Source organism: Vollenhovia emeryi, unplaced genomic scaffold (genome assembly GCF_000949405.1).
Source record: "Vollenhovia emeryi isolate VEMERY1.0 unplaced genomic scaffold, V.emery_V1.0 DF939168.1, whole genome shotgun sequence".
In the NCBI taxonomy this organism is placed as follows: domain Eukaryota; kingdom Metazoa; phylum Arthropoda; class Insecta; order Hymenoptera; family Formicidae; genus Vollenhovia; species Vollenhovia emeryi.
The window spans coordinates 876,444-899,798 of NW_011967198.1; the positions used below are offsets into that span (position 1 = coordinate 876,444).

A 23,355-nucleotide genomic window follows, 5' to 3' on the forward strand; every position below is an offset into this window, starting at 1 on the left:
AGAGCCGCTTTCTTCTTCTCCCTCTTTTTTTTCGGGACGGGGGGGGGGGTCTCGTTTTCCGGCGGGTTCTCGACGACGAGTACGCACGCGCGAGCGCGTTCCCATTTTCAGCGCGTCGCACTTCCGTTCCGGACACGTCGCGCGCGCACACGAGGTCGCACACGCAACGACGTCACACTCAGACACACAAACGGAGGCCGGCGGGGGGCAGGCAGGCAGGCAGACGGGCAGGCAAACACAGGCAAGGCAAGCAAAGCCAGGCGGACAGGGTGGGTAGGTAAAAAGATAATCGCCACGGGAGAGAGAGAGAGAGAGAGAGAGACGCCCACACGAACGAGCGTTCGTCGCTGGGTCGGAGCCATACGCTGCCACGTCAGCCCGAATGACGTCGTACTCGCGGCGACGGCGAGGAAAGGAGGCTCGCGCGATCTGACCGTATTCCAATTTTCACGCGCGGCTCACTTGAGCTCGGGGAAAGAGGGACCCGCGCGAGGGGGCGAGAGATTTTTTCGCTAGTGAAGGAGAAAAGGGAGAGAGAGAGATTGGTATCCCGCCCTCGGCGAGGGAGAGAAAGAGGGAGACCGAGGGTGGAAGGCCAGCCGGGAAAAGTGCACGGTATAACGCGTCTATTCAGTTCGTAGGAGAAAGACCTCCGAGAGAAAGGCTTGCCTGCCTCTGTAACGCAAAACCCTGTCGATGATACGCGAGAGAATCTTTGTGGCAGAGAAAACGAAAAGAATGTAACAAAGCGACCCCGAAAATGAGAGAGGAAAACGCGTAAGTTTCTCCGAGACGTAAGAAAAAATTGCTTTTCCGGGGCCCAGAGACGTTCGTTTTCGGGAGAAAAGGAGAGAGAGAGGGAGAGAGAGAGAGCGGCACGACGGAGCAAGCGAGAAAAAGAGAGCTAATCGAAAAAGAATCAATCATTTTGCAGTTTACAGTCACGTATGCGGAGCGCTTATTCAGGCTCTCCCAAATGCTAGCGCACGGGCGACGCGATTATTACGCCGGAGCAAAGACCTGTCGAGTGTGGTCGGGCGAATCGATCGTATGATCCGCCGTCTCCGGCCGATCCGGACGGCCGCATATAGTGCTTGATATAGGAAACTCGGGTACGTCACACCGGGGTACCACCGGGAGCGCATAACGCGCGACAGATCGAGGGAGCTCGATCTTGCGGAACCGAAAGCGAAAATGGCAGTAGAGAGTGTTTCCGCGGCAGAGACTCTGATCCAAAGGTTTGCCTCCTAAACTATATACTACCGTAACACTTTCGCTAGATATTGTCGGTTTTCGGGCCTCGGCCGGCCGTAAATGTGGGCTACGAAAGGCGAAGGAAGGACGAGTTGTTCGCGAGTGACTATGCAATCATCATGCTCACGCATACGGACGCATACGCCTATACGGACGTACACGTACATTTGCATACGTGCAAACACCTCGCATAACACGCACACAGACACACGCATATCTCTAGCTCCTCTGCCCCTCCGTCCCCCTCCTCCTCGTGACGCATCCCCCCCCCTCCCTCATCGTACCGACGGAAAGAGAGCGATATCGTTCGATTTCGACGTGCCTCCTCCATAAAATAACGCTTCGCGTCTCGTTGCGATCTTCGCAGCTTTTCTCCGAATTTTCTCAGGGGGCGGAAAAGGGCGCCCGTCCGATCGCTCAGTTTTCTCCCTTCGGGGTACACGGCGAATCGATCGCCCGCATGGAAGCGGGGTGGACGGGAGGTCAAGGCCGTTGTCCCGCAATCCTCGTCGATACGGCGCCGCGATTGTTCTCGAGGGCCGATTGCGATCCCGCGGGTGTCCCGGCGGACTATTTTCGGAATTAGGTCGGGGTGCACTTTTGGCGAGAGAAAGAAAGTGAGAGGGGGGGGGAGAGAGAGAGAGAGAAGCAGATACACGGAGAAGAGTGTTGCCGCGCGCAACTTGGGCTTGTTTTTATTTATAGAATACAACCGGCGGAATACTTCGGATAGCGAGATCGCGAGAACTTTGCATTGCTTTATCGAAATTTTATCTAAAAACGTTCTAGAACAGGGTTCTCCGATCGGACGAGTGAACCCTTTTGAGTCCAATCTGCTTCGCGAACGAAGATCCCGAGTAGGGAAACGGTGGAACGCCGCGTAGCTACGGATCGATCGTTTCCGGGTCGCTTCCGATCGCCTAGGTCTTCTTCCCTTCGACTCTTCTTCCCTCCTTACGGGAGATCGATTACGCCCGCGCGTACAACGACGCGTGTATAAGTAGGACGAAGTGAACACGGAGGGATCCGTTGATTCTTCTTCTCACGGTGTATATGCCACGTATCAGGTGTCTCGGATATATCGCGCCGCCTCGACGGAGCCCCCGCAATTTGTCCGATCGAAGTGAATTGTTCCTCGGCAAAAACGTGGCGCCGATAATCTCGTTGCAAATTATCAAGGCCCGGTTTTTCATTTTCCCGTTAACTGTTAATCGGAAAATGAAAAACCGGGCGTAAAGGCCCGGAATCAGGCTAGCAATTGCCGACTCGGATCGGATCGGATTGGTTGGATTATCCTCTAGCCAATGTGAGCAAAGCAGCCAGCGATCTAATCGACTCTCATTGGCTAGAGGACCAATCGCCAATCCCAGTCTAATTCGCGTCGACAATTGCTAGTCTGATTCGGCCTCAAGATCCATTCGGTCCCAGTAAAGAGAGTTTTTGGATTTCGCGGACACGCGAGTCGACGAACCGGAACCCGGTTGTTACGCGGACAATCCTTCGCTTCACGGAAACTCCGCTCCATCGGTCATCGAGGCGTGGGAGATCAATCTGAATTTCGATCGCGGAGAGAAAGCGCGGCCAGTCGCGCGAGATTAAAGAAGAAAGACCTCGCTCGTTCCGCGGGATAGATTATTCTCATAGTCGACGAGTGAAAAGCGATATATATCCGAGTCACTCTGTATAACGCAAATCTCACGCATACACGAACAGATACGCGCTTCCACGGCAGAACAATCGCCCGCGTCCGAAGACCTTCAGTCTTTACCCTCTTAACACACAAGACACGCACATACGCACGCAACGCTCGGCGGGCAGGAGGCGATAGAGAGGGTGATACTCTTCAATGAACGGGAATCGACACGCGAAGAGCTTTTCGGCGTAATGTCCTCCTTCGGCATCATCGGCTTTAATGCCGCCCTTAAAATCGACAATGTTGCAACGACGACGACGTTGAGAACGTGGTGGTTCCTACGGCTTGTTATGCTACTATGACTTCAGCGTTATGACGTTTCGTCATAATGCTATTGATGATCATGATCTGATGATGACGATAATGATGATAATGATGAATAATGATGAAATGATGATAACCCGATGAGAGCGGTAAGGCAACTCCAATTCTTTTATTTTCGTTTGAGAACCGCCGTCCCTCGCGGCGACCTGTAACGTTAGTTTGGTAATCGATCGATACTTTGCGGAATGGACGATTTTACAAATGGCAGCGGATAATCCCCGGTGAGTTCGACCACCGTCGACACCTCGGTCGACGTCGGTCCGTGCAGGCCATTTCGCGTAACCGCGAGCGTCCTTTCTACATCTTGAAGTCTACTCTGCAATGTGCGATTAGAAAATTCTATTACTTTGTACAAGCAAATCGCTGATTTGCGATACGCTGAATAGATTTATCGACATTGTACGGTTGTACAATGTGTAAGGTACAACTTGTCAACTCGCGCACATTTTTTGTAACGTTAAAAAGAATATTGTTAGACGACTTTAGGCTGGCGGATGGTTTATTTGTTTCAATTCGACGTTTCGACCACACGGCTTGTGGTCCTGCTCAAGGAATTCAACAATAATATTATGTCATTGATATTAAACTAAAAAACACAGGAGGTTTGACATCCATCTCTGGGCATCACTCGGAGAACTATGTTAGAAGGCACGTCCATCCGATGTAACGACCACATTAGGACTCGTATGGTCGAAACGGCGGATTTAAATAAATAAACCATCCGCCAGCCTAAAGTCGTCTAACAATTCATCTTATCATTAATCAACTATTGGCGATTCACATTCTTTCGTTGTTAATTTTTTTATGTATTGGCTGCAAAATAGAGCGTTTCCAAACGTAAAGAGCACATTTTAGATCAGACTTTAGGATGATCTTGCTAGTGTCATTCGAGTGAGTAAATAGACGGACAAAACTCGCCGTGTCGAGACCGTTTGTGGATTCAGTACGGAAATTCTGTAACTTCCCAGCGAGAAGTGACTAGTCGATCGATGTCGAAACGATGTCGGATCATTTCTCACTGGGTTGCTATCGAGGCTTTTCGGTGACTAGATCAACAACCCATGAAAGCTGTGCCTCTTTCGAAGATCGTCTTTGCCATTGGCTGTCGCTAGTTAACGATACCGAAAAAGCATGGGTAGCAAGTTACAGAATCTCCGTACAGCCCAGTGAGAAATGATTAGTCGAAACGACGTCGAACTGACACTGATATCGACCCTGTCGAACTCGACATCGGTCGACTAGTCATTTCTCGTTGCGAGGTGCCATTTCTACACGAGAAGGCGGTTAAAAATTGCAGGCCCGTACTCCGAACCCCCTTTTATCAGTAAAAGCGCCTCTAAAAGCGCCTCTAGAAGCCTTCTGATTGGCCGCGCGCTTTTATAGAGGCGCTTTTATTGATAAAAGAGGGTTCAGAATACGGGCCGTTGTGAAATCATAAAAATTATATTATACTTTAGTATGATGCACATACTAAAATGCCTGTATAAGTTTCTCCACTCGGGTGAACCACAAGCGGGATCATTCTCGGGTGTAGAAAGGGCAAAACGCTTCAAGAATTTTCTGCACCTGTGCCCTTTGGTCTCTCCCGTGTCCGATAAAAACGTAGTATAACTAGCACCCTTACGGGAAAAAACACTCAACTTTTGAGTGTTAACACTCGATTGTCCGAATTTACCCTCAAATTTGGGTGTAAATACACAGAGAGAACGATTTCTTTGGTTTTAATCAATTTTATTGTATCCAAACAAATTTGATATTTGGAATGGTCGAAACAAATCAATGTTTGAAACAAAAGGAATATTCCCAGACAGCACAAATGTCTAAAAGGCATCTTTAAGGCACATTAAGTTATCTTTTAGACATGTACGTCTAAAAGGTGTCTTAAAGATATCTTTATGGCCCCTTTTAGACATGTGTGCTGTCTGGGTTCTTTCTAATCTAAACGATGTTATCGTTTCATTCAAACAACATTATCGTTTGATAGAAAATATGTGAAAACAAATGTATATGCATACATCTTTCTCCCTTCGCCTTAGAATTTTTCCTTCGTTAAAAGAAGAAAGATAAACACTGAATTAGCACACTGAGAGACCCTTTTTGTCGAATGAAACGAAATAATTTGATTGAATCATTTTGTTGACTGAATCGTTTAGTTGAATATTGTAAAAGGATTCTGCGCATGTTCACTCAACCAAAACGTGTGTTAATATAACCAAATTTTCCAACTAAATTTTGTTTCATTCAACAAAATGGGTCTCTCAGTGTACACTGTGTTCAGTCATAATAAAGAATGTATTTATTGCCTACAAAGTAGAATGTTTCTAGACGCAAAAAACACGTTGAAGATTAGGCTTCATAGGCACGCGTGTTCGTTGCCGCGCAAATCTAGCGAATCGCTTCTCCTTTTCGAGAGAAAAGCCTGATCTACGATGTGCTTGCATCAAAAAATATTCCATTTTATATAAGCAAATCAAAACGCTTAAAAAGTGTGTCGACAATGTTCGGCCGTGTACAATTTATCAACTTGCAAAGGCTTTTTAAACGTATTTATTAGCTACAGGATAAAGTGTTGCTGGACGTTAAGTGCACGTTGTAGATCAGGGGCTCGATTCTTGAAATCATCCGATAGAGAAAAACGTGTGCGGCAGCCAAGCGACCGCATCAGTAGACGCAGTTTAATCATTTAATGATCATATTCTTTATTATGGCTGAACATAATGTACCAATCCAGTGTTTATCTTTCGTCTTCTAATGAAGGAAAAATTCCAATGTAGAGGAAGAAATACGTATGCATACATATTTTCTATAAAACGATAATGTTGTTCGAATGAAACGACAATATCGTTTAGATTAAAGAGAATATTCCTTTTGTTTCAAACAAATATTTTATTTCTGACAAAGATATATGTATATATATATATTATTTCTAATTCAAACATTGATTTGTTTCGACCATTCCAAGTATCAAATTTCTTCGGATACAATAAAATTTATTAAATTCAAAGAAATCGTTCTCTCCGTGCACGTTTCTTCTCTGAATGAATTCAAGACTCGAGCTCCAGGCTGAAAGATCCGGGGAGTCGAGACCGCGAGTGCGTTCCCCAAATTACGCAAAAGCTATGTTGCCGCCCACGCCTCGCGTCATCAACGGACAAGACAGAAATCGACAGCCTCCGCGTTGCCGGAAATCGGGAGCATCGCCATTACGTCGCCATCCTCGGGTATCGCGATCGCGTCGCATTTTCCCCTTCGTGCATCCGCACGACCGAGGTCGTGCGCGCGCGCGCATTCACGCGGAGCCGTGATTCTCAGTTTGGTAGCCGCGCGCGCGCGCACCTCGCCCGCTTTCCCGCCGTATCTCGGCTCGGATCGATCCGGGTGCCCGACGTGTCGCTTCGCCGAACGTCGCGTAACCCCGTAAAGCCCCGACGGGGTTTCGGGCCGGCGTCCTCCTTTCCTTCCGCGACGGCTCGATGTTTTCGGCACGACCAGTAACCGCGGCGCGCCGCCACGTTCCAGCCCAAGCGCGCTCCGAGCCTTCCCCCTCCCGCGGCGGAACGAGAGAGGCAGAGAGAGAGAGAGAGAGAGTCCTCTCCGCGCGACGTATATAGTCCGCCGACCTGTTCAATGACTGCTTGCGCTATCAATTTGACCTTGGCGACAATCGCGAGTCCGTCCTCATGAATTCGCCCCGGCGTCATTTTTAGCCCGCCGCGGCGCACGCAGGCAGACAGAGGCACGCACGCACGTACGAAACGCACGCACACGCTCCACCACCATCACTACCAACCACCACCACCACCACCACCATACACTCGTGATATAGTCCGAGACAAGGCTATTATGAATTACGATGAGGTGATAACATAAGTCGAGAGATGCGTTCTCTTTCCCGTACGAGCCGATGAGGCGCGGGCTCGAGTCCCCGGTTCGGGAGGACCCGCGTGCGAGTTGCGCCGCAACCGTCACGCCGATTGATCCTTATCTGACCGCGTCTCGCCGATGTGTGTCCGACGTGTAACCCGAGACGAGCGTCATCAGATCTTGCTTCATCTCGTATTAGCAGTAATGACCGAACGATATGCCGGCGCATGAGAACGAAAACGTAGATCCCGCCCCGCGCTAGACCGATTTTCCGCGTGTACGCTTGCCCGATAATCTTTTTTTGCGCGCGGACGAGGGCCGCAATTGTATCGCGTGTGTGCACGCACGTGTGTGTATGTGTGTATACGCACACGACTGTATTTCAGTAAAGTGACGCGATATTGCGTATATATTTTATTAGTTTGTATCTAAACGAGGGATGACGTTGCGCGGAAAAGCGTCAAAAGCAGGAACCGAGTATGACAGCGGTCGTCGTTGCAATCGTTGAGCCAAGGCGTCTTGTTCTAATGGAGGGATTCGTAACTACATGATTGTACACGAGAGTCGGTCGCCCTGCCTGTATTGAATTGAACAATTGTCGCGTATTAATGTCTGCTTGGAAGTAAACGTAACGCGTAAGAAGTTGCTCCCAAAGAGATGAATTAGTACACGAAGGGTAGCTTATATGAGAATCGAGAGTAGCTTGCGAGACGTCTGCGACGCTTCTATGCTTTCCCGTCTTATTATTCTGACTTTCTTTCCTTTGATGCGCAGCAGCCACGATAACGATTTGGAGGATGGAGAAATCCCATCGGACGAGGACGACGAGCCAGTCATCCGTGCGGCGAATGACGCACCGGAGGCTCCCAAGCCAGCACCAAAGCCAGACTCTGCGAAGAATAAGAATTTTGATGCAAAGTTCAACAAGAACAAAAAGCCACAGGCTGCACAGGCAGCTGGTAAGCACGATCGGTTCTTGAAGTACAAGGGCCCGACCGAGGACTGGGCTGGAGATGTCGAGAAGGCTATTAAGGCTGCGATGGAGGAGGACAGCAGCAAGAGTCAGGAGCCCAAGGCGAAGAACAAGAACAACAGGAACAAAGTTAGGAAAAGGATACGCGAGGAGAGAGAGGAGGATCGTGGTAAAGAGCAGAAGGTATACAGAAATATCGCAGTTTCTATTCGATGCATTAAACATTAGGTCTGTTCTCAGCTCAACTGGCTGCGCTAGTTGATAGTTTATCTTTTCTCTTCTCGGTGCGGAGGGAGAAAGATAAAAATTGTGCAGCGCAGCCAAGTACAGCTCTGAAAAGACCAGACCCATTATTTGCTCGGTGCAGCACCGAATAAAGGCACGGGCTGCGTCTGTTTTGCGACTAAAGTCTTGCGACGTTTTGTAGAAGCGAAAATTGAGCGATGACGAGAACACGAATGAGGATGAAGACGAGATGCTGTTCGTACGGGGGGCTTCGCCCATCAGGAAGGACGCCCAAGAGAACAATTCTCCCAGGCGTACGAACGAGCATGAGAATTTTGACACCAATGCGGAATTCGAGGAAAGGCCCAACATAAACCGACACAGAGAAAACGAGAGCAAACGCGGTGCCGGACGTGGAGGAGGAGGTACAGAGATCTCATTTCTCTCAATTATATCATTATGCATCGCATGGATAAAGTATCGCATACCTCATTTTGTCATGGTTGTATAGTTAAAATTGCTGGCGCTGTAATTAATTGATTCTTATTATGATTACGTTACATCACCTTTAACGCTTTTGCGTGTTTACAACAGGGCGTCGCGGTGGCAAGAACGAACGCGGTAAGAACAAGACCCGGGGCCAGCTTCGAAATGACCGAAATGGTCGTCGTCCGCAGAACAACGATCACGCGCAGGAAATGGACACGATATGCGTATATTATATGCAAGGAAAGTGTCACAGAGGGGACGAGTGTCCATTCTCGCATAACGCGTTGCCACCTAGAAAAATGGAGTTGTGCAAGTTCTATCTTATGGATTGTTGTGCGAAACGAGACAAGTGCCTCTACATGCATCATGATTTTCCTTGCAAGTTCTTCCATACTGGTTTAAAGTGCAATCAGGGTGACAATTGTAAATTCTCTCATCAACCTTTGAACGAGCAGGTACACATTGTGATTTTGTAACTTAATAAATTACGTTAGTTTACAACAGAATGTTGCAGTATATAAGTATAGCTACGAAAATATGGCGCTGATAAAAAATTTAACGAGTTATCTATATTAAATTTATTATTGAAAGTGATCTTACTGAAATGGTTCTTTGTATGTTCAGGTAAAAGGTATTCTTTTGAAACACTTGGAAACCGCACCGAAGGAAATTCTTGGCGATTTTCCAAGGTTAAGTAGAGAGGGTGCGATGTTAATGATAAATAACACAGCACGTTCTCTGGCTCAAGGTCAAGATACAACGAATCAAAAGATTCCTAGTCTCTTCGAATTGAATTTATCAGTACCTGGAGAAAAGACCGATGAAAAAGAAGAGAAAGGTGATCCTCTTTTAACAAATCAATTTGTATACGAAGTAACGTGATATTACTTTGTTAGTTGTGTAAACTCTTATACTAAAATCATGCTTTTTTGATTAACTAGACGAACAAACGAATCAGCAAAAAGCTAATATGAGAGAAAGAAAACCTTCTGGAAAGAAGACGCGATGGGGCTCGGACGAGGATAGAGTTCCTTATGAGCAGGTTATGCTATTGCAGTCAGCAAATGAGCTTGGTCTTCAACTTCCAAACGCTGCGTTAGGTTTAGCCATACAGCAGCAAAAACAGCAGCAAATAGTTGCAGCGCCTTTAGATTTTTATACCGAAAAACCTGCAGAGTCAAACAAAACTGAAACGACGAGAGAAAATCTTGCGAAGAATGTGGAAAAGGAAGACGACATAGTGGATGAGGTATAATTGCCCGAGTTTATAGTATTGTGAATTATGATTAGTTATAGCTAAATTCAAATTCTTAAAAATATGACACTCGCACAATTACTATGAAACTTATATTTCTTGTATTTGCAGCAGAGAAAGCGAAAAGATGTTGACTTGAGGCAGCTATTGAATGCAAAGAAACCACCACCCGTTTATAGTATAGCTGATAAAGTAGCGAGTCTCACGAGAAATAAACACGATGACGAGAGTGATCAAGATGAGGAATCGGAACTCGTTATTGAAGTGCCAACCGAAGATGAGGACAAGGAAAAAGGAAAGCTCTTTGGTAGCGAACTAAGTAAGAGCTGTTTATCTCACTGTGACTTTCTTTAGTTATATTTAATATGTTATAAGATTTAATTTTTACTCACTTATGCTGTCATACTGTTTTCTTTATTATGATATATTGTGTATATATATTGCTTTCAAACTCTTTATTATTAATATAATTGAAATATTGTGCGTATAAATAATATGCAATTATATCTGTATTTAACAGGCGAACAATGTCAGGATACCTCTCTAGATGAACACGAGACGGTGCCGCCCAACTTGCCAAAGAAGGCGCAAGAATTGTTTATGCGAATACAGCAGCAGCAACGCGCGGCTCAGGACAGTTTGAAAAATATGGACAACGATTCCGACGCACCTAATCCCGATCAGATAATTGAAGATTGGTATTCGGATGACGAGGATGATGATGACGATGACGACGAGGGGGGTAATCTTACTATAGTGGATAGTTCGAAAGACGAGATCGAGCCAGTCGAGAAGACACAAAATGTCGTTATCAAGGAGGAATTCCAGCCTGCGACATCAGTATCCAACGTACCTCAGCCGGCCGCTATTGTGGATAAATTAGGTGATCTCAGCAAAATCGATATCAGCGCCGAGGTATCCAAGTTGCTTTCCACCCTGAAGGCTCAGAGCTCCACGGGCAGCAAGACGCAGCAAGCAGCAACCTCGAATCAAGACGTGTCGAAGGCTAAATCGGCACAAGATACGAAGACGGATAGCGAGACGTCGAGTCCGAGGCGATCACCAGGTCCGAGTTCGGCAACTGTGTCTGTGTCCAGGGATCCACGAATGTCTCGGGATCCTAGGCAACGACGAGAGGTCGAGCAAAAGCCAAGCAGTCCTAGCATATCTTCCGACGCGAAGAGGGAGTCGCAGAAGCCTCTCAGGCTGGAGACAAGCATCTACAGTTCCGGCATCACCGCGGTGGACGCGAACATGGACACCGATCTCCGTACGAGAGCGGATCAAGATCTCAGGCGGCAGGACATGGACTTCCGACAGCGTTTCCAATCCGGCGACTTTGGCGACACGGATCTACGCGTCAAGTCTGACGTGGATCTGCGGCAGATACTGAGCCTGCCGTTCAAGCCGGCGCCCTCGCACATACCGTGCACCGAGATCGACGCGAGTATCGCGTCGCATCCGCCGATAGTGTACAAGGTCTATGTGGTCGACATACCCAGGCCGGATTACACCGGTCTCAAGTTAACGAAGAATGACGCACAGGTCAAGTACGATCCGCGCCTCCGCAAGATCTTCCGTATTTCCAAGCCGGAACAACTGGCTGACTCGCCGATGTCGCCGCCGCCGCAAATCAAGCAGGACACACCAAAGTCGCCGCCGCAATGCGTCCGCTCGGATCCGCGACGGAAGACTCTCGAGGCGGCGGCTTCCAGTCAGCAGTCATCCTCGCAGAACACGGCCAATGCTTCGATGATGTCGAAAGGGATGCAACCGATGGAGCCAATGGGACCTAATATGGGTCTTGGTGGGATGCAGGTGAGACCTGGCATGCCTGGAGGTCCGCTGCCCGGTGGACCCGGCATACCCGGTCCGCCTCAGGGTATGATGGGTCCCCCGATGGGTCCGAACCATCCGATGGGCATGGGTAACATGGGTCCGATGAGGCCTATGATGCCGCCGCAGAATATGCCGCCCATGGGCATGCCGCACGGTCCGGGGATGGGCATGAACGGGCCCCCCGGTCCGATGCCACCTCAGGGTCAGATGAATTTCGACCCACGTTTCAACGCGCAGCGTAACAACGGGGCCGGGCTGTTGGGCCCTGGACCACCGGGTAACTTTGGCCCGGACAATTACGAAGGAGGGCCACCTTATCCCTGCGGTGGTAACTTCAATAATTTTGGACCCGGTGGTAGTGGCGGCGGTGATCCATTCGGTCCGAACGGATCGAACGGGCCCAACTTTGGCCCCCCGATGGGAGGTGACGACTGGGGCAGCAGACAACGCGGCGGCCGTATCCGCCGGAGAAATCGCAGCAGGACCAATATGGTGACCAATAATTAAAAGGTGTATTTAGGGGAAATAAACTGTGAGCACCTGATGATGATAATTCTCACGGGCGATAGAGTTCGCGTGCATTTACGCCTACACGCAGTGCACTCAGAAGCATACTTTGAAGTCTTTCCAATTTATTTCCATGGTACGATATCGAGACATTTTCTTACATAGATCTACAGATCTATTATGAATTTGTGAAAATATTCACATGTAAATATTTATAAATACCCTTTACAAGAAATTATTATTCTATCTATATGTGTATACATTTTTGGTTTATATAAAATTAAATCTGTAGAATTTACTCGAGAGAAATATTTGATGCTGCACGTTCATTGATGATTATGATCGGTAGATCGAGGACTTGTAAAACTAGGAATCATCGAGCAACAGCTATACGTAATTTTTAAGTTGCAAGAATGATAAGGTCGTAACGCGTGCAATTTTTCTTTATACCACCACGTACGAATTAGGGTGTTCCCACACTCCGAACGTATTCGATTCATCACTCCAGTTTGTAATTCGTCACATAATTCTCAAGGATACCAATTAGACGTGTAACGTATAAGTCTATAATGTAAGAAATATTTATACATAGATGATGAAGAATGTGTATCCACTCGTTTACAATAAATAGATTCTACGAAAAGACTTAGCACACGTAAGTCTCGCCGAAATAATCAATCAGAGATAAACAAGTAGATAAGCTCTCAGGCGAATGTTGATAGAGGCGATTGAATTTAATTTTGTTGTCTTCCACAGAAATAACTAACGTCTGCGGTCTGCGAGACAGGCATTGTCTTCTTTCGCAGATTAGTATCCGCGATTCGTAGATCGACATACATGACACTAACGTGTCGTAGGGCTGTAAGGATTCTAAAGTCAACTGCAATATTTTGTAAAAGAAAGACATTAATGTATACCGATTTTGCAAAATAAGATGTATGTAACCAAGTACTTTTCCACGCTTTGAAGAACGTGGGTAAGTCGTGCGCGAGTGTATGTCGATTCCGGTGTTACTTCAATTAATTTCATCTTGAGATCATACAAGACATGCCCAAGTAACATATATAGTACTTTGTATTCTTGCACACCTTCAAAATGCACAGGTTAATTACTTATCTCCTCCATTGATTCATTTTTTCGTAGCACAGACCTGCGTGTCTGCATTACATAAAATGGTAATACTCTGCGACAAGGCAGAAATTTTTAGCTGTACGTATCTCCTTTAAGATAAATCTAAGGATATATACGCTTTTCGCTGAATTAAACCTTATTCGATGTTAATCTACATACTTTTGTTTATTATTATTACTACATTATATAGATATAAAGTGAAATTACATTTGTAAAGTTTACTATCATTATATATATATTTAATATATATATAGTAAGATTTTTGTACAGACGAGAATTGTTGATTCAAACAAAAGTTTTCGGTTTGTCTCAATGATGTACATACCGCTGTATTAACTCTGTGCACTTTTTAAAATACAATTACATAGTAAACGTGTCTATATATATATATATATACACATATATATATATATATGAGGAATGAAAGATTTTTGTACAATATACGACCTGTATGAAAAGTTGTATTACTTTTTTTTTCTAACGCTCGCGATTGTGTTTTATTTTAAATTTGGACGAGGGCAGACGGGCCATTCCAATCGCAACTTCAGGTACACACGTCAATGTATGATCGAACTTAAGGGGTCCGCTCGTATTGTCGACAGATCCAATCTCGCGTCCATCTCGTCGTCCAACTCTCCTACTATCGCCCTGAAAAGAAAGTATACCACGATTAAGTAATGCGTGTATTTTCTCACGAGATACTTATGTTAAATATTTATTTTCGTATAAGTGCATATTAGTGCGAGGCGAAATTATTTTTCTATATTTTTCTAGCGACAAACACTGATGTAATAATAAAAGGAGCAAGTATATTACAACACGATTATCCAAACTACTCTGTGTACGCTTAATCTCAGGTAGCTATACTGACACGTTATCTCCTCTGATAATGTGCAAACCCAGGACAACCTGCTCTACTCCCTGCGTTGTACTGTATACTCGTTCATGTGATTCGTCCAGTATTATATTGATAGTTTGATCGAAACCCTTCAGCGTTCCCTGAAACAAGAGTTCAGTCTCAAGATAAGCCGAGAGTCGTTCCAACGAATATAAAAGATACAGCCCTCGATATGAAAACTATTTGGAGAAATGCAATTGCATGGCTAAATTTTTGAAATGCAAACGCCTACGAGACATCGTTAAAGAACCGACTAGTCTCTTGCACTGCAAAAACTGAAAGCGTTATTAGAGAATTGAGGAGCTTTGGAAATGTTCATTGTTATCGCATAACTCTGTTATAATCCGCTTGAAAAACCGAGCTATATAATTACGTGCTGCCAACAAGTGTAACTTCAATATCGAAAACTGTTCAAGTGTTCTCCAAGTGTACTGACATTCAGTAACGCCAAGTTACAAGTGTAAACACAGCGTTAAACTCTATTACGTTTACCGCAATTATATATTGCAGTGCAACAACGGTATACGTATGCATCGGTGCTTTCGCGATCCTGCGAATTTGCGTACTTACGATGAAATTCCTACCGTCCGACGTGATAATGGAAACAGTATCTAAGCAATGATTTAGGATTATATAGTCCTCGCACATTCGAATGTTGAACGTAAAATTATGCAAAAAGGATACGATTCACGTAACTCTCCAGACCTGACGCCATTATTTGTTGTCGCGTGCAGCTGCCTAAATGTTAATACAAGGGCACATAAATACATTAGCAAATCGCCGGCTCTCAACGAAGGTTAACAACTTATGTACCAACAGCGAACTATAGCGAACTACAAATAAACCGGGTGATCGTCAGGTCAGACCCAAGAGTGTAAAACGAAAGAGAAGGGTGGCGAGCGAAACGGACGAAAGTGTTGGTTAGAGACCCTTTGATCAGAGTCTGGACATGCGGTGTCCAGCTTCTGATTCGTTCGCCATGTTTATGATTTTCCCACTGAAATTTGAATTGACAAATTTAATCCACTCTTTTCTATCTGGCATTTAGCCGGAATAGATCAATTGCACACAGTTTTTATAGGGAATTGTTTGTATTTTGTATAAAGAGTAAAAGAAATAATTTTTTTTTATGTATTTATGTTATAATGTGAGGAGATGAAATATTTTTATGCAAAATATTACCCGTCATCTCTACATTAGACAATTTTAAACTAAAAAAAAAAGAGATGTTAACAGCGCGAATGTCGTTAATATCGAATAGTTGAGGCATCTTTTCCACGATGCCGATTAGTTTTCTCGAAGCGCGGTGTGCTTTACTTCTCTTTTGGATTTATAGTAAATGAAGATTTGCAATTTAGAAATAATACATTTGTATACACCAACTATTGAGGTAAAATCTCGAATCTTAGTAATTAGAATTTAAGTAACAACGATTATTGTTCCGATACATTTTCTCGATACATTGAACAGAATTAATCGTTTATTTAATCGATACCAATAAGTCCGCGGAATGATACGCAAAACGTAGCAACAGTCACGGAACAAAGTAATGTACAATAAAATATTAAGTACGGAATTTTCCATTGCGTAGGCAGGCCAACGAATTCTCAACGTTTTTTTGTTGTTTTTCACTCGGCGCGGTGACGTACGATGTTTTTGCGTGCCATCGTGTGCCCGAAGGTCGTCCGCGCTCTCATTCGCTCGCCGAACGTCGCGCCGGCAGGCAGCAGCGAGAGCCGCTCCGTGCGTGTTATTACTTGTGCGTTATCGGTTTCCAAGACTCGATTGCGATGAATGCAGGGATAAAACACTATTGATTGACACACCTCTATTAGTAACAAGTAATGTTCCTTGATTAATTACTAAGTTTCTACAACTTGTAACGAGAAACGAATTGCATGTTGAGGCGACGGTTCTTCATTAACGTATACATGCGTATACATTGATATTTCACGAGACTAATGGAGCTTTCCAGCAAGCGACACAAGTCGACATAAATGTCGTTCTGTCTTTCTTCGCATTCAATGAATAATAAAGACAGAACGACACTTGTGTCGACTTGTGTCGCTTGCTGGAAAGTTCCCAATGCTTCCGATGCTCGCGTTGCGTTTTATATCGCCAATTCAAAAGTGATTTATCCATCCTTCCGAATTAAAAACGCAAGGTGTTAGTTTGAGTAATTTGTGTGACAGAAAGTCACGCGATGTTAATAATATTTCGTGCGTTTCGCGGTATTTCACATCGCGTACGGGAGTGCCGGAAATTTCGCGCGATCGATGATTTTTGCGAGTGAGTGTTGGGCAACGAGGAAATCTGAGAGGAGGAGGAGGCCCAGGGTGGAATCGGGCAACAGCGGAAAAATCGGTGAGGTGAGTGTCTTACATTTTTATGTTATTTGCAAAGTGAAGCATCTGTTCTGTGTTTTTATTTGATTTATTCAAACGATTCGAACGAGGATTCGAATAAGTGTTAGAGACAAAACCACACGTATAAAATTTTGTGAGTTTATGTTATATTTAAATGGAAGATTTTTTTCAGTATTTTATATAATTATTTTAATAAGTACTTATTTAAAGAAATATAAAATATAAAGTATATTTAATACGATAATTTCGATTTTACATAATTAGTGTATAATAATCGTGTACATCTTTGTATTGTTACAGTTTAACATACATAGTTAAGGATGTACAACTCTGCTGTTGCAAATCGTATCAGTGAGTGATAAATTGCTTTTTATTTTAAATTGACGTAATCGGATGTGTCGAACGCGTTTTATTTTAAATTGTGCATACAATTACTTCTTTGCATGTATACAAATTCTTAAAAATATACAGTGCTCAACTACAAACTACGCGCGCGATGCGCCCGTTTTGTCATTTCTAGTAAATTATAAAAGTGAGACGGGGAAACAATATACATATTACAAACATAATTGTATGTACAAACAATATTGCTACAACATTACTCAAGTAATATTGTAAAATAATGTCTGCAATATCTATGTACCATTACACTGCAATACGCAGTGTTGCAATGTTGCAGCAATGTTGTTGCAAGCTTTTGTGTTGTATGGGATAGTAGCGTAGATCGGAAAAGATGGGACATGACCATCTCTTGTCCCAACAGCGACAAGCTGGTGGCAGAGAACGATCCGTAAACGCTTAAGACTGGCTTAGTCGTAGACGTAGGGCAAGGCAGAGAGAAACGTAAGTCGTGAAAGGCTATGGTATACGACTTACGTTTCTCTCTGCCTTGCCTTACGTCTGCGACTGAGACAGTCTTAAGCGTTTACGGATTGTTCTCTGCCATCAGCCACAGTCAGCTTGCGACAACATCAAACGACAGATGACAACTCGGTGCGTTCGACATCCGATTACGACATGCGACGTATTGTAGAACAGTCCTTATGCGGAGTCTACTTTCTTATTCTTATGTGTCTAACGGAATTGACCAATCGCAGTCGATTATTCTTAGAACTACGACTCTGCGACTCGCATTGTAGACCCCGCATTAGGGCGCATTTTCACGTCGCGTATCGCATCACGTGCTAAACTTTAATGAGCGTAGCTTCCGTCTAAAAGTGTTTCGCATGAATACATGAATAGTCACACGCATCGCGTATTTTTGCGGTCGGTTTTCGTGATCTGGTTTTCTCAAAATTTTTAAGAAATTATTAATCGTTAAATTTCATCCATATTATAAATTTTACTTTATCGCGGAATGTAATTAAAATAAATGTAACGCGAAGTACATTTTTTTCTCTATTTATGCTTGAATTTTATATTAAAAAAATCGAGTCACGAAGAGAGTCACGGTCGATATTCTTGAAAACGGAAGTAAAGTAATACATTAACCAGTTTTACGCACTATATTTATATAAAGTTTTTAAAATTAAGTTTCTTCTTCAAATAACTTCTCTCGTGGTCGTGCATTTTTCGATACGCTCGATGCTCGCGTATAGTTCGAACCGCACGAAATACCTGTCGGTGATAAACCGACTGTGGAAGGAGTTTTTTCTTCCTTCCTGATCTCTGGTCAAAATGACCAGACTGTATGGCCAGGAGCAACGAAAGGTAGGTCCAATCTGGCCCAACGAAGAAAGACTAGATACGACGAATTGATTTCTTTTTATTTGTTACAATTTGGGTGGGTTACGCTTCTATGTACATACATTCTCGCATACGTGCGAGAGCGAAACCCCCATTAAATCCCGCAGGTGCGTTAAACTCCAAGTCAAATCTCTATAAAATCACGTCGGGGCTAATTAAAGATTTATAGGTTCATTGTGTTGAAACACGGACAGACAGAAAACGGATAAGTAGATCTATAGATCGGAATACGGCTAGGTAGGGATTCGGATAGTCAGGGATAGAGATAATATAATTCGATAGTTTAAAAGATAGATAAAATTCTACTAGTTACTGCAATGATATTTTCAGTGGGAAATGCTTCGTCGATCGATGTCGATTTGTTTTAATATCGATCGACGAGTCATTTCTCACTGGGTTGAATGATATTAACGAATAGAATACTGCCTACTGAAGTCAAGAAAGGCTGCGTTCAGCAGAAAAAGATGCTTTGCAACTGCAGTTGTAAAATTCGTAAGTTTGATTAGAGTATGCTCTTAGATTCTGCCATAATTAAAAGCATAATACGCCGATTAGATTCAGGATTTTTACAACAGTTGCGAAGCAGTGTCTTTTTGCTGAACGCGGCCAAAGATAAAACGACGTTCGTCGCTCGATTTGTGTTACTAAATTAAAAGCGCTCGATATAACACGGACACGAACTAATTTTTATGAATTTATTTCTCGTCGTCTGATTAATATCGCTCTCGAAAAGTGTCGCTCGACACAGTCAAATTGTATAGTTTTTGCGCTGGTAATTCTTTTTATTAGCTTTTATGCACAAAATAATACCAGGATTAGTTGCGGACCGCATAGCAGAACATTTTCATACTTAAAACACTCAGTTCAGAAGTCTAATAAAAAAAGATATTGGTATTTGAAAGTTTCAAATCGTAGTTCTAACTAAATTTGAAATTGGTTATACATTACAAGATTCCTCCATACGATTAAAGTACGCATAAAGACAAAATCAGGGACAGTCGACTTTACAAAAAAAGAGAAGAGGATTTAAAAATATCATTTTATAAATGGTTGTGTCGGTAAACCAGATGGCTTTCCATTATTCTTCATATTACATCTCAACGTTACCATCGCTTGTCAGTGTCGCGGTACGCCATTTGTTTCGTCGCGCCGCCGCGAGGCGTCGCCACCGTTAGGTCGACGCGCCGCCATGTTCGCCGGCCGCAGTCGGCGGTTTTTGAACGCGCGGTCGACGCCGACGGTCCGTCTCTCGGGAGTTTCGTCGAGTCGCCGGGGACGAAGCGATAATCCTTTTAATCCGACGGATTAAAAGCCACCATCGATCGGCGCCTCGTTGCGGCTTTTATCGCGGCCGGTCGCGTTCACGCGGCCAACCCGGCCACCCGGGGCAAACTAATTCGCATCCGAATTTGCATCCGTTTGAATGCGGTCCGGGATATCGACTAGTGCGCCAGGGGGGCTCTCGCCAGCTTTCACCGACCAGGTAAATTGTTTTCTTTTCATTTCGGTATTGGTGTTTCGCTGTTCGCCGTGAGTATGCATCGTTGCGAGCACCTCGGCGATCCGGCATAATCCGCATTTTCCGCCTCGCTCCGCCTCCGTCGTGACTTGATTCCGATTCCCTTCGTACCGGGGGATTCTCGCTGCGCGAGAAAAGTTTCCCTCGAATCCACCCCATCGCGGACGCATACATTTCGCTCGGATAACCGCGGGGGGGATCTCGCCGCTCGGATGCGAAAATATAAGAAGGAGCGGCGGTACGCTAAGAAAATGTATACACGCGAATGGCGGAGTCGGAAGTTTCGCATCTGCGAAATTGATATTTTATTCGCGCGAGTCGCCGCTTATCGGGGCGCGCGATCGAGAGGAGAGCGACGAGGGCGCCATTCGCAAAATGGCCAAGCCCGTTGTTTTACACGGCGAGTGATTTACGACGAGATTTAAGCGCGACTCAATGAGTCGTCGCCGACTATATTGATTCCGCTAATGAAATCGGCGTTTTAAACGGATAACACTGACAGCGTAGTAATTGGATGAATGTCGTTATCACCGCGGGATGTGCCCGTACCCGGGGAAATTATATTGCGAAAAACACGTTTCGCTGAAATTTATCTCAAAACAATCGCAATCGTTCGCCGCGGACGCCCCAGATCCCATTCTAGAAACAATAAAACAGCTCGACTCTAGTTTCCTAAATTTTCATTTAATTAAATTACACTTTGAACATTTTCATTTAATTAAACTTAAGCGTTAAATTTTAATTTAATTAAAATGCAACGTGAGACGAACGTCGAAATATCGAACAATAGACCCGTCATTTGGTGCGTTATTATTAGGAGGTGCATAATCAAATTTTGTTCTCAAAGATGGCCGGCATAGTATACGATTATTAAATATTTTGAATTAATTTTTCAAACGTTTATTTTTAACCTCCGTAGATTTTTCAGAACTCACCTAAAAATTTGTCAACTTTTCACTAAAGAAAGAAATTAGTTTCTATTCCTAATATTTTTCTTATTTCTGTAGCTTTAATCGGCACAGTCCTGTAAATGGTAAATGTCGAGTTTGAACACGAGTTACATAGAAAAGGGAATCGTCCTTTTTTGCATTTGTCTCATAGATTGTCATAGAATATTCAACGCGTGCTAATTACAAGTATGTAGGTTCGTAAACTTTAAATATGTAATGAGAGAAACGAAGAGTGACATAACCGAATCAGTGAGAACAGAAGGAGAATGTGATATTTGGGCCAAGATTGAGCCAACAATGGGACTTTACTGAACTCTACTGGATAAGCGTAATCTGTTTCAAAATGAATTCTTAATAAAAACTTACCTTAAGAGGTACCTTCTTTCGAGCAAAGTAGCACAAGATCCACTGAAAAATTCGTATTGCTTATAAAATAATTTTCGGTTTTTCTGATAGCGAATTCGGTCCCTTACTAGACTAATGCGAACTGACAAGTAAGCCTACCCAAGTTGGGACACACCGATTTTGATGAGTGTTGAATATGTTGTTTCTCAGCTCAAGATAAGAGACAGATTTTTTTTATACGTGCCCGTACGCACTTTTAGGTGGTGAGATACGCCTTTGAAGAAAATTTGATTATCTCTTTCGGGGCAAATATTGACGAAAGTGTGAGAGCTAGAAAAATTTTTTAAAATGAAAGTTGCATGGTTGCAATAGTACTTTAAAACTATGATAAAAATTTTTTTAAATTTTTCTTTTTTAAAATACCCCCACCACTTAACAGTTTTTATTACAATTTCAAAATTTTTTCAGCACTAAATTTAAACGTATTTTATTACGAATTCAACCGTATATAATGAAGTTCATGGGCACGTATAAAAAAATATGCGCCCCTTATTTTGAGCTGAAAAGCAACATATTCAACACACGTAAAAATCGGTGTGTCCCCACGTGGGTAGGTTTACTTGTGAGTGTGCACTATGGCTTTACAGTCAATGTGTTCTTGTATTTAAAGATCGTTTCAAATACCTCATGAAATATCTAGAAATACTTCTTGAGTAAAATAATCTGCAGCACTCGTACGGATTATTTTGGCTAGTTTTTGAACATGTATTTAAGACGATCTTGTATATGAGAATTGACTATGAACTAGTCTTAACGTGCACTCAGTGCCAGTGCGCACTAGTGAAAGCAACCGAATTCGCCATGAAGGGGTCATTCCACTCCGGTCCCAAAACTACGCTTATCTTTAACAATTTTTTTCACAGTAAATACACCATACAATGAAATAAATCCTTTTGGGCTTTATCAGGGCACTCTTAAATGACACAAAAAATATTTGTCATAATTTAAACAATGTTTCAATTAAACGTTTCCTACGCCGTTCGAATGGCGTGTAAAAAAAGATGCAAGTCCGCCGTGTTGATGACTTTTGTCATTCAACTTGCCTGAAACAAGAAATCAAAAATATTCTTAATCCATATGAGCGTCGCTATGTCCCGAACTTCAATTAAGAATTTTTATTTAAAAATAACAAAATGGTGCCAGTTTGAAAGAAAGTTTTGAAAAGTACTTTGAAAAGTAGTTAAAGATAAGCATAGTCTTTGGGCCGTTAAAGTGGAATGACCCCTGAAATGTGTACGCACATACCCTTTCTGGAGCTCGATCATGAACCTTTTCGTCTAATGTGAATTCGTGAAAGGTGAAAATTTCATTGACGAATAGCGACATTCTTTAATGAATTTTTTTCACTTTTCACGAGTCCACGCTAGAACCGAGCCCCTGTTCTAACCGTTCTAACCATTGTTTCGCGGTACTGCGATTTAAGAGGGGCCGAAGTGCGATAAGTAACGGTACGATAATAACGTATCATTGGGTGCATCATTGAGAAGCATGTTTGTCGCTAATAGTCCCGAGTGAATCTGAATTTTCGAAAATGGCGTTTTAATAATGCACATGCTAATTTTTGGTAAAAGCGCTTGTGAATAATAAATTCGACAACTTCGCTCAATGATTTGAAATTCTCACGGTAAACATTGGCAGCCGGCTCATGCATACGATAAATATGCAATGTAAACAGTAAACGTAAATTTTCTGCCAAATTAATCTTGCTCCGTGTGTTACGCGATTTTTTTTTTACGGAACATTTACGCGAGAATGCAGGATACGTCACGAGGTGATGCAGCGCGAGATGATCGCGGATACGTCGCGCAATATGTTTTTATGTAGGTTAATTGGAGTACGGGGATCTGCTGTGCACGTTTTTTAAATTTTCTCTTATTTTAACAATGGACTTAATTATCTTTTGTTAACTGACAATAC

General features: G+C 43.6%; 2 protein-coding genes across 8 annotated transcripts in view; one reads left to right on the forward strand and one right to left on the reverse strand.

The window, feature by feature from the left end:
* LOC105564143 (protein suppressor of sable) overlaps window positions 1-12,674 on the forward strand; it is a 14,221-nt gene extending 1,547 nt beyond the window's left edge. Inside the window, exons 2-9 of one of the 7 annotated variants that reach the window (XM_012016309.1) lie at window positions 935-1,238; window positions 7,910-8,291; window positions 8,536-8,758; window positions 8,928-9,277; window positions 9,447-9,660; window positions 9,764-10,071; window positions 10,189-10,396; window positions 10,598-12,674. In XM_012016309.1, coding sequence (XP_011871699.1) covers window positions 1,195-1,238; window positions 7,910-8,291; window positions 8,536-8,758; window positions 8,928-9,277; window positions 9,447-9,660; window positions 9,764-10,071; window positions 10,189-10,396; window positions 10,598-12,423 — 3,555 coding nt within the window. In that variant the 5' untranslated portion in view covers window positions 935-1,194 and the 3' untranslated portion in view covers window positions 12,424-12,674. Of the gene's footprint in view, window positions 1-100; window positions 778-934; window positions 1,239-2,789; window positions 3,136-5,426; window positions 7,130-7,389; window positions 7,613-7,909; window positions 8,292-8,535; window positions 8,759-8,927; window positions 9,278-9,446; window positions 9,661-9,763; window positions 10,072-10,188; window positions 10,397-10,597 lie in introns of those variants that run through there. The other 6 variants (XM_012016311.1, XM_012016310.1, XM_012016314.1 and 3 more) reach the window with 6 other exon arrangements.
* A 1,347-nt stretch (window positions 12,675-14,021) lies between these two features.
* On the reverse strand, window positions 14,022-15,389 carry LOC105564145 (U6 snRNA-associated Sm-like protein LSm8). Its single transcript, XM_012016316.1, has 4 exons — window positions 15,137-15,389; window positions 15,023-15,063; window positions 14,426-14,553; window positions 14,022-14,202 (listed from the first exon to the last, which is right to left on the reverse strand). Exons 1-4 carry the CDS (start codon window positions 15,165-15,167, stop codon window positions 14,112-14,114), a joined length of 291 nt encoding a protein of 96 aa, XP_011871706.1. The 5' UTR covers window positions 15,168-15,389; the 3' UTR covers window positions 14,022-14,111.
* Window positions 15,390-23,355: the final 7,966 nt, after the last annotated feature.